Source organism: Anomaloglossus baeobatrachus, chromosome 8 (assembly GCF_048569485.1).
Source record: "Anomaloglossus baeobatrachus isolate aAnoBae1 chromosome 8, aAnoBae1.hap1, whole genome shotgun sequence".
In the NCBI taxonomy this organism is placed as follows: domain Eukaryota; kingdom Metazoa; phylum Chordata; class Amphibia; order Anura; family Aromobatidae; genus Anomaloglossus; species Anomaloglossus baeobatrachus.
The window spans coordinates 238,629,374-238,641,447 of NC_134360.1; the positions used below are offsets into that span (position 1 = coordinate 238,629,374).

A 12,074-nucleotide genomic window follows, 5' to 3' on the forward strand; every position below is an offset into this window, starting at 1 on the left:
GGCAGCGAGTAGCTGACGAGGACCCGCCTATCTGACTAGCCTCTCATGTGGCTCAGTCCTTGGTGGCTTTAAACGGAACCTGTCAGGTCCAATATGCAACCAGCACCACGAGCAGTTCTGGGTGCATATTGCTATTCCCTGCCCAGCGGTCCCTGTATCTAGTAGCATAGATAAAGGGATCTTTAGAAAAAGTGTTTCTAAAGATCTTTTATCGTACGTTAATGAGCGCAGGGACTAGTCCCAAGGGCGTTATATCCCCCGACTAGTCCACCCTCTTAGCATGTTAGTAGGCCCACAGGGGTGTACTAACATGCTATTCAATGCCGTGTCACCAGTGGTGCAGCACGTACCTGTGCTCGCTGTGACCGCGCTTCTGGATGCCCAGCACTTCTGGTCATGCGCAGTATGAAGCCGGGTGTACGCGTCCCGGCTTCAGAGAGGTCTATTGCGCAAGACCGGAAGTGCAGTGACAAACTGAAAGACTTTTATATAGGCAAACACCAGTGTTAAGAAGACTTTAAATCTGTATAATCCTGTTTAGTACATCTTCTCCAGACCTCGTTATGTCTCTTATAGATGATATGAAGCAATTTCCATTCAATAATCCCTATCCCATCCTGCAGGATCGGGGGTTTATACACTGCCTGTGAAGTGCGGCATCCTGCTGCCGCCTCTTGTGGGCTCCTGCACCGGGCGCGGCTGCTGCCTCTCGTGGGCTCCTGCATCGGGCGCGGCTGCCGCCTCTTGTGGGCTCCTGCACCGGGCGCGGCTGCTGCCTCTCGTGGGCTCCTGCATCGGGCGCGGCTGCTGCCTCTCGTGGGCTCCTGCACCGGGCGCTGCTGCTGCCTCCCGTGGGCTCCTGCACCGGGCGCGGCTGCTGCCTCCCGTGGGCTCCTGCACCGGGCGCGGCTGCTGCCTCTCGTGGGCTCCTGCACCGGGCGTGGCTGCTGCCTCCCATGGGCTCCTGCACCGGTCGCGGCTACTGCCTCTCGTGGGCCTTCTCCTGTAGCTGCTGTTCTTTTTAGTGTCCTGCTCACAATTTGAAACCATTTCTTTAGCTTCTTATAGATGGGATCTGACCACACTGGCCTATAAGATGCCTGGGCAAGGCATTATGGGATATTTACTTACCAGGACTACTGGCCGCACAGGTCTTTAGTCAAGAAAGAAATGAAAAATTAGATTTTTTTCTTCAAATAAGTTGAAGGTTATAGGAAGAAAATGGAAAAGACGTTAAGGAATGATTTCATATGTCTGATGGAGTTTCCCTTTAAATTGCCTAAATTACGTAAATTTTGACAGATGGATATGTCCCGGTGGCCTGTCTACAGGTCAGCAAAGAAATCCAGGCCTTAAGTACCCAGCACATATTCAACGCTCCGGCCGAACAAGATCTCTACACCGACATAGAAGTCCCTCCAAGAGACAGGTGCGTAGATTAATCTACTGATTTATAAAAGTGTCTGCAACATTAAAGGGGGGCACTAATTCATGTCCTCGGCCTACAAAATTGTGACATGTTAGCGCGAGATTCTGATTGTCTTTATCCTTCATTATGTTTTTAAAGCTTTTTAGTGGTGAAAATATGCATCATATAGTTGTGATCATAAAAGCAGGGTAACCCCTAATCCGCCTGTCTTGAAGTGGCTGATATCAGAGAACAATATATCAGACTGGAGTACAGACTTTTTAAAGTCAGCTGACCTATATGTATAAATGAGATTTCACAAATATTTCAACAATAGGATAAGATTCTCATGCAGCCAAAAGGATATTATTTACTACAATCTATCAGACTATACCTAAAATTGCAATTCCCTAATATACTGTAGACTACAGTATATTAGGGAATTGCAATTTTAGGTATAGTCTGATATATTTTGGAAAGGAGCTATGTATTAAAGAGAAAAATATAAAGTATTATTGTTTTAATGTTTTGTTTAAATATTATTTGTTTTTAATTGAGCAAAATATTAAAAAAAAAAAAAAAAAAAAAAAGTTTGATATTTTCCACTCTCTTAAACACTAGGGGGAGCCGCTGCTGAAATCCTACTGTAGAGCTACTGTACAACTAGCTCACATTACAGCTGCAGTAAAGTGGGCAGAATCTGCTCTCCTGTGTGTGATGTCACCTCCCCCTCCCAATCTGGGTGTTACCAAAAAGATAAGGAAAGATGAAGTTTAGGGACACAGTGCGGAGCCATTTTTTTGGTGACTGCAAAGTGATCCTAATGTGTAAAGTATCACAGAGGACCAACGGAGAAGGGGTGGGAGCAGCACACCAGGATCAGTTAGGGTGCAATCACCGCTGGCCGCCATCGGTACTCACCCCATCCATAGTGGGTGACAAGGGGAAAGTGCAGCACACAGCATACGCTGTGGGCTCCACAAAGATGGTGGAGATCTCTTCCCTCTGCTGTGAGCTGGACAGCCGAAGTGACGTGTCCAGCTCACAGCAGGGAGCTCTCAATTAGAAGTATAGGGTCAGACGCCGACTATCAGACTCAATACAGAGACAGCTGCCGTAGTTGTAGCACCCAGGGGGCAAGGGGTTAACTTTACTCCGCTTGGCCGGTGATGTCGGTTCTGGGGATGTCACAGGTGGCCCTACCTGGCTTCATGGCCCCGAGGTGTACAATAAAGAAGGGGGGAACGATAATGGTGGAGGTTGGTTTCATGACGCCACCTGCGGTATGCGGCCAGGGATTAGCCGCCGCTGCTGTCGCTGTCCTCTGGGGCTGATGGTTGTAGCAGCTAAGATGTTTCAGCTCCCCACAGGTGGAGCAGTCCCCGGGAAGGATAATGAGGGAGTAGTAATGGCGGGCACCGAAGTGCGGGGTGCCGGCAAGTACAGGCGGACACAGTCTCTGCACGTTCAAGGTCTCTTTACTCACAGTTCTGATTTACCTGGGAGATGCCGGTCACCGCCAAGAAGGGCCCCAGTCGATCCCGGATCCATTGGAGGTCAGAACCGGTACAGTGGACGGAGGGCCCTTCCTCCTTGCGCCTTCTTTAGATTGGTCCCTGTGGCCTGAAGCTTCTTGGGGACCCCAATTCTTGAAGAGTGTTTTCTCCCGTCCCGTATGCAGGTGCCGCGGGTCTGTGGTTGAGCCAGACTTAGATTACGATACTGGACCCTATGTAGCACTGTGCTCCGGGAAGTGTGGCGGCCAGAGGGACATAAAATCCCCCTGTCCTGCAGATTTTGTTGGACAATCTGAAGTCTTATCCACCCTAGGATTCTGCACCCTGCACTGCGCTGGTCCCGAGGGAGCAATGACGCTTTCCCCTTGGCGACCGTATTGACTCCTGCGTCCCAACAGAGCCACTGGTAAAACCCGTCTGCTGTCTTCCTCTCCTGCTGGAGAACTCACTAACTGTTGTGTTGCTCCTAACTCCTCTTGGTGGCTATTCCTCCCACCGGTTCCCTATCACTAGTGGGTGGCAGTCCCCCATGTTTGATGACTGGCTTAAGACCCAACCGTAGCCGGTCCCCAGTGAGGAAGCCAAGCTGGTTGTGTGTGTGTGAGTTGGTGTGTTGTGGAACTGGTACCGACCACCTCTGGATCCTGGATGAGTACCGCACCTTAAGTGAGATGCAGTACCCTGTGGCGACTGAAGCCTCAGGGGCGCCACATATTTGAGGTGAGTAACTGTCGTTACTCCAATATGGCAGCCCCCAGTGCTTCAGTAAAAACAATTAAATAAAAAATAAATACACAATGAATTTAATTTTGTATTGAAAAGAATTGATTCCATAATCACTATTATTAAAAATTTTAAAAAATGACACCTTCCCTTTAAGAATTGCCAGTCTGAAATGAAAATGTAATTTAATTCCATATTATTTCATAATCCTGTTTACACATGGGGCAGCCGACAATTGTTGAAATGTTCGGTGCCATTTTAACAAACATTGCATAAATAGACAGAACAAGCAAATATATAACAAAAACGTTGTACTATATTTTACCCAAAAAAATATTATTTTTCTCCACATATGAGCCACTTCTCTGCCTCTTCCTGATCTCATAATTTACTCTTAAAAAAATTGCTAAAATCCGTCATAGTCCAAACAAGACTGCCAACTTGATGAAGGATCAGAGTGTCGCTGTCTCTAATAGTCTATGGAGAAGCAATGGGGGTGGGGGAAGGAGGAATAGAGGAAGGGAGAGAAGCACAGACAAGTATTTGTGGTGCTGTGGCTGTCGAGTAAGTTTTATATCAAACCTCAAGCTGGATTTACAGCTGCACTCTTCAGTAGTGCTGTATAATGGCCGCCATGCTGCTGGAGCTTTCAGGAAACTATTTGATATCATCACAGTGCGGAGTTCACAGCTACACTGCTCAGTACTGCGTATAATGTCCTCGATAATGCTGGGCCTTCTACACATATGCTACATTGAAACAGAACATGAATCCATCTTCTGTGTCTGCTGTTTGGGAGACCTTTTAAAGGGAATCTGTCGCCAGGATTTGCTCCCCCATCTGAGAGCAGCATAATGTAGAGACAGAGACCCTGATTCCAGCGATGTGTCACTTACTGAGCTGCTTGCTCTCATTTGTATAAAATCAATGCTTTCTCTGCTGCAGATCTAGCAGTTATACAGAGCTCATGAATATGCTGGACTACCTGCAGCACACCAAGTAGTCCTCTAATGATAATCCTACTGATGATTAAGCAGAGATTTTTATCAAAACTACACTAAGCAGCCCAGTAAGTAACACATCGCTGGAATCAGGATCTCTGCCCCTACATTATGCTGTTTTCAGATTAGGTGGCAAAAAACTGGTGACAAGTTCCCTTTAAAGCAGCTGCTCTCCACCCACCAGTTCAGAGGCAACTGAAAATTAGACAGCCCCGTTGTAGGGGAAAACTAGTGAAAAATGCCAGATACAAGACATATCATGGTCAAATATATTGTTATTCGTCATGTACACACACAGGACGGCCTATTCTGAAAGGTTGCCTGAAAACATGGGTTCAGTTTAAATAACAGTCAAGAATGGTTCCACTTATAAAAAATAAATATAATATTACTTGTCTAAATAAACATTTGTAATGACCTTTTTGTAATAATCATACTCTGTATGTGTATATATTAATGTGTGTGTATGTATGTATGTATGTATGTATGTATGTGTGTGTGTATATATATATTATACACATACATACATATATATATATATATATATATATATATATATATATTATACACATATATATATATATATGTATGTGTATAATATATATATATATATATATATATATATGTATATGTATGTATGTGTATAATATATATATATACATACATACATACATACATACACACACATTAATATATACACATACAGAGTATATATATATATATATATATATATATACACATACATACACATATATATATATATTATATTATATAATTTGTACTTTTTTTTTTTTTTTAGTGGAGCATGTGCAGACACATTCAAGGCCCTGGACAACTGTAAGTATTAATACTGTTCATTTACCAGTCAGAACAAATGGGAAGTGGCAATGAGTTTATTTTTCTCTAGAGGAATTTTGCTTCAACCAGTTACTGGATATGGACATCTTCGGAGTCAAGGTTTTGTTTTTTTTTGTTTTTTTTTTTACTTGCAAGTATTTTGGGCTAACAATAACTGATGCAGTTGAGTATTTATTTATGTGCACCATTTGGCTTTTGCAGCCACTTTGTTCCCCTGAGTGATGCAGGTCGCTGAACGAGTTAACTGAGAATCTAGAAGTGAACTGATTCTGTCCTTTTTTTTTTTTTTTGCCTCTGATAAGCTGATTAAGCCGATTATATGACTGCAAACTTCAGTTCTCCTTCTTGTTGTTTTGTAATAAATTAGTTAAGTGCAGTTCAGAAAGGCACAAATAAGAGCTCATAGAGATGGGCAAATAGTAACTATTCGTGTACAGATTATGGTTAATAAATACAGAATATTATTCCATTATTCATCACAATAAGAAAAATGCTCGGGTTCCCCATTGACTTACATTAGGTTTGTTATTCGTTAGTAATTTTGGATTTGTTACAAATTATCAGAAAATGAATAGTTATTATATAAATCGGTCAAGTATTATCCTGTGTGTGTGTGTGTGTATATATTTCTTTTTTTTCTCTTATCTGATAGCATTCAGATCAATGTTATTGAACGTGGCAGTGCTGATGATCGATTTTTTTTTTTTTTTTTATTTTTTTTTTTTTTTATCACTCTGAAATCGGATGAGTCTCACCTATTCAAGTCTATGGGTGCGAGAAAAAAAATTAGATGCCACAGAAGACATCCGATTTTAAAGGATTACATTACAATTCTGTAACATCAGATTCAATCAATGGCCTTGTAAATGATTAATGGCTGCCGTTGTGAGAAAACATATTGTATGTGGATGACAAGGGATTTAAAAAAACTCATCCTACTTTACTGGATAAAATCATAAAATTTTATATATAATATATACATATATATATATATATGAGATACAGTATATATATATGTGTGTGTGTGTGTGTGTGTGTGTGTGTGTGTGTGTGTGTGTGTGTGTATATATATATATATATATTACACTATTGTGTGGCCTCAGCCTTAGTTACAAAAACTCCCTGTTTAGAATGAGCTCACTGACCGATTCTAAGTTAACTCATTCCATAGCTACCAATGAGCAGGGAAACCACCTTAAACCAAAAAATGGTGAAATAATTGAATGAAATTATTTTTAACCAAAAAATACATGCATAGGAGTACTTGCTCGGGGTTTGAGTTCAGAAACAGGCTTACAAAAAAACAGACTCACTGAAGTGAGCAGCGCTGTGCTTGGGTGTGAGTGATGCACAGCCCTGTATGAGCCGTATGTAATGTTTGATCGGCTCACATTTGGGGAAAAATCAGTGTGAGCAGATGTAGTGTACACACAAACCCTCACATTTTTTTTTATTTTTTCAATTTTTTTAAACCCCGCCCACCCTGCCCCAGAAGTGTTTTGCTAATGATACATAAGCAAAACATTTCCAAAGCAGGGTTTATAATTTTTTTTTATTTTTTTTTTTTTTATATATGTCACAAACCACCGGGGGGGTCACTCAGAAATCCCCCGCGCTGGCTACCAGTACGTCACAATCGGGGGGTGACAAGTGGGGGGTCACCCCTCCTTTATACCTCCCGACCGACAGAGCACGTGACGCGCTCTCTAGCGCCCCTCTTATAGTCAGGCCAATTATGGAATTGCCCGACAATAAGCAAGGAGGCCGCTATACTACTTATGCCGATTATTGAAGGGTCCCCGGTGAGAGTAGGGTATATATTCCCCCGACCTCCGCGGGCGGAATATATAAAATCTCCCCGAATCTCACTGGCCTCCCCACAATAATCCTTGGCACAAACTCGCTGCCACCAACCGCTTCACGGTAACTATTAGCCGAACACACAGACGTGGGATTCAAGATCGAGATAACAGAACAGCCCAAGATTAATTATATAATTTAATCAGCCTAAAGCACACTAGAACTACAATATATACAATAGGGAATCTACAGAATATACATATGTCAGAGTACAGTTACAATCAAAGCATGGGTTACAAACAGGCATACACAGTTCCAGCAGTTACCTTGTTGCGTCTGGCCACAGGGGGGCGCTGTAGACCAGGTTTCCAGGAACTCCCTCACAGGTCTTTCCCAACCAGGCCCCCGAGCAGAAGAACACTGGAAAATGGCCGAAGTAGGGTTATCAACCTGGGCAGATCCAGGTCCCCTCCTACCTTCGTGACCTCACAGGGAGCACTGCTCCACCCCTGGCTTGAGTTATGGACAATATCCCAACATGGAATATGGGCCATAACTTTGCCTGGGAGCGTCGTAGGCGGACGCCAACGCTCTCATTGTGACAGTTATGAATTTAGCTACAGAACGAGGGGACTCATGACCTGTCTGCCAGTTCCCCATTGGCTGATATCACGCCTGGGGCATTTCCCAATGTCCTGCCCCCATAAAAAGGGTGTGCCGGCATCGTCTGCATGCGGAGACACCATTTTTATGGTTGCCATATTTATCGGAAATATGGCTTGCGAGATATGAACCATTTTTTACTGGAGTCGTTCTGTCTGGCTATTTCCATAGCCTTGCTAACTAGCTAGCAGCTCCTACTACAGGGTGACGGCAGGGAGTCATCCTGTGTCCATTGTTCCCACACCACCTCATCTCCATATCACAGGACATGGCCAAGGAGGTGTAAGTGGAACACTGAGAACAAGAAGGGAGGGGGCACTGCCAGGGAGTGATGAGGGATTATGACTGGAGTCATAATTCATCTTCATATCCCGGGATTTGCCTCACACCTCCCCCCTTTTGAGGGCGCTAGGGGGCAGCACACTCCGGTGTTCCCCCGTGCGCCCGTCCGCGACCTCTCCTTGTCGGGACAGCCCGTCTGCGTTACCGTGGTCACGGCCCCTTTTGTGGCGAATGGTGAAGTTGTATTGCTGGAGCGCAAGGCTCCATCGCAACAATCGCCCATTCGTCCCAGAGACGGTGTGCAACCAGCTGAGGGGATTGTGGTCCGTCTCCACGATGAAGTGGCGCCCGTATAGATAGGGTTGCAGACGCTGCAGGGCCCACACTATGGCCAGGCACTCCTTCTCCATCGTGGAATAGGCAACTTCCCTTGGTAACAACTTCCTGCTCAGGTACAAGACTGGGTGCTCTTGGCTCGCAGAGTCCACCTGGCTGAGCACCGCACCAAGGCCGAAGTCACTGGCGTCGGTCTGTACTACAAACGGCCGCGTGAAGTCGGCTGCCTGTAGCACGGGCGGGCTGGACAGGGCGTCCTTTAGGGCCCGGAAGGCTGTCTCGCAGTCCATTGTCCAATCGACTGCAGAGGGCAGCTTCTTCTTGGTGAGGTCCGTCAAGGGCTTTGCCAGGCTACTATAGCATGGAACAAACCTCCTATAGTACCCAGCGGTCCCCAAGAAGGACATCACCTGCTTCTTGGTCCTGGGGGTGGGCCAGGATGCGATGGCCTCCACTTTCTCAGGCTCGGGCTTCAGTGTTCTCCCGCCTACCCGGTGACCGAGGTACTGGACCTCGCTCATGGCCAGCTGACACTTTCCCGGCTTGATGGTCAAACCTGCCCGGTGGATCCGCCTGAGCACCTGTGCTAGATGCTCTAGGTGGTCCTCCCAGGTGGGACTGAAGACGGCAATGTCATCCAGGTACGCGGCCGCGTACCCTTCAAGTCCCTTGAGCAGGGTGTTGACCATCCGCTGGAAAGTGGCAGGGGCATTCCTCATCCCGAATGGCATCACCGTGGACTCGTACAGTCCAAATGGGGTAATAAAGGCAGAGCGTTCCCTGGCCTTGCGAGTCAGGGGGATCTGCCAATATCCCCGGCTCAGATCCATGATGGTCAGGTACTGAGCCCCGGCCAACTGATCGAGCAGGTCATCGATGCGTGGCATTGGGTACGCATCGGCGACCGTGACCGCATTGAGCCCCCTGTAGTCCACGCAGAACCGAGTGGTTCGGTCCTTCTTAGGGACGAGGACTACAGGCGAGGCCCAAGCGCTGTTGGATGCCTGGATCACCCCCGGCTTCAGCATCTCGTCAATCTCCTGGCGCATGTGTTGCTGCACCTCCAGGGAGACCCGATATGCTGAACGCCGGATCGGGGGATGATCCCCAGTGTCCACGTGATGGACAGCCAAGTCAGTCCTTCCGGGCTGGTTGGTAAACAACCCCCGGAAGGGGAGGAGGGTGGCCCACAGCTGGGACCGTTGGTCTTCCAAGAGCTGGTGGCCAACCTCCACATCCTCAATGGATCCGCCTGCCCTAACCTGGGCTAGCATATCCAAGAGGGTTTCCGCTTCTCCCTCCTCGGGCAGGTTGCACACGGGGAGCGCACATGCCTCCCGCTCATGATGTGCCTTCATCATGTTCACATGGAAGGGCTTCCGCCTTCCACGGGCAGGGTCCAGGGTGACCAGGTACGTTACAGGGTTGAGCTGCTGGTACACGAGGTATGGGCCTTCCCAGGCTGCCTGAAGCTTGTCCTGTGGTACGGGGACCAGTACCCACACCTTTTGACCCACTTGGTAGGTCCTCTCACAAGCGTTCTGGTCGTACCAACGCTTCTGATCGGCCTGGGCTTGAGCCATATTGTCGTGTACCAGTTGCGTCAAGGCCTGCATTTTGTCCCGGAAGCGCATGACATACTCGATAACCGACACTCCAGGGGTGGCCAAATCCCCTTCCCAAGCCTCTTTCACCAGAGCCAGGGGGCCCCGCACACGTCGCCCGTACAGGAGCTCAAACGGTGAGAATCCTGTTGAGGCCTGTGGAACCTCCCGGTAAGCAAATAACAGGTGTGGGAGATACCGCTCCCAGTCACGCCCATGGGAGTCGACCAACATCTTAAGCATCTGCTTTAAGGTGCCATTGAACCGCTCGCACAGGCCATTAGTCTGTGGATGGTACGGGCTGGCCACCAGATGTCGCACCTGGACTTGCTTACAGAGGGCCTCCATCAGCTGGGACATGAATTGGGTCCCCCGGTCAGTGAGCATTTCCTGGGGAAAACCCACTCGGGAGAAAATCTCCAGCAATGCGGTGGCCACCTTGTCAGCCCGAATGGACGACAAGGCCACTGCTTCTGGGTACCGGGTGGCATAGTCCACTACCGTCAGTATGAAGCGTTTCCCGGAGCTGCTGGGGATGGCCAGCGGGCCGACCAGATCCACAGCCACCCTCCTGAAAGGCTCATCGATGATTGGCAGAGATACCAGTGGGGCTTTGGGGCGTGGCCCCGCCTTCCCCACTCTCTGACAGGTTTCACACGAACGGCAGTAGGCAGCCACATCGGCCCCCATTTTTGGCCAGTAGAAATGCTGGTTTAACCTGGCCTTGGTCTTAGCGATCCCTAGGTGTCCGGCCATCGGAATCTCATGTGCGATCCGCAACAACTCCGTCCGGAACGGATAGGGTACCACCAACTGTCGGTCCCTGGGCCACGCCTCCGGTGAACCCTGCTGGACCGTGGCCCGGTACAGCCGTCCTTGGTCCCAGACCACTCGCTCCGGGTCCGAGTCCGAGGGAGGCTGTGCCGCCTGCTCCTTAAGAGCTTTCAGGCTGTCGTCAGCTTCTAACGCTGCCTGAAACCCCTGACTAGATGTGGCCAGAATCGACGAGACTGTCACATCTTCGGTCAGTACCCCGGGACCTGTGTCCTGGCCTCCACCTGACTCGGCTGCCACTTGGTCAGAAGGGGAAGAGCTATCGGACCTCCGGGAGGCCCCTTGGCTTCCAGCACTCCCACTGCGGGTGACAGCGGCCACAGCCGCTGCGACCGTGGGTCGTGCCTGCTCCTCCTCCGTTCCTGACCAAGTCGCCGGTTCAGGCAGACCTACCTGGCTTCCTGACACCCCGGTTGTGGGGGAACCATGCACCGAGATCTTACCTGGGAGCACTTCCGCTCCTGGACCGGCCCCAATCTCACCTGCCTGTTCCCCTCCTGCAGCAACGGAACCCCGCTGTGAAATCTCTGGGGACCCCACATTTGCTGTGGTAGCCCCCACCCCACACACTGGTCCTCCCCCTGCAGCACCCTGCTCTCTGCTTATCCCTGCAGAGGGCAACAGATCCCAGCTCACAGGCTGGTTACTTGTAGAGGCATTGTCACACCTTTCTCTGACCCCCTCCCCTCCTGTCACAGCTGCAGCTGCGTGTGTGTCTATGGTGTCTGTGCAAGCAGAAATATCAGAGTTCACTCCCTCCTCCCTTACATCATTCATAGATAACACATTAACATTGTCAGGAGTCATGTCAGTACTGGCTGAAGGTTCCGCCCTTGGGGGGGGCCCAAACTGGGAGGTTATCTGCCCCAAATCTGTCCCAAGTAGCACGTTTGCAGGGATCCGATCAGTTACCCCCACCTCCCTCACCCCTCGCCCTGCGCCCCAGTCCACATAAATGTCAGCAACAGGCAGCGCCGGGTCAGTGCCTCCAATCCCGGAGACAGCGAGGGTTTTTCCAGGGATCAAGTCTTGGGGGGACACCATCTCA

At 48.5% G+C, this 12,074-nt stretch overlaps 1 protein-coding gene across 1 annotated transcript in view; it reads left to right on the forward strand.

Annotated features, from left to right (window-relative positions):
- Positions 1–12,074, forward strand: part of FYB2 (FYN binding protein 2) — a 40,690-nt gene that overhangs the window by 1,364 nt on the left and 27,252 nt on the right. Inside the window, exons 3-4 of the mRNA XM_075322148.1 lie at positions 1,303–1,429; positions 5,449–5,486. Of these exons, the coding sequence (XP_075178263.1) occupies positions 1,303–1,429; positions 5,449–5,486 (165 nt within the window). The remainder of the gene's footprint in view (positions 1–1,302; positions 1,430–5,448; positions 5,487–12,074) is intronic.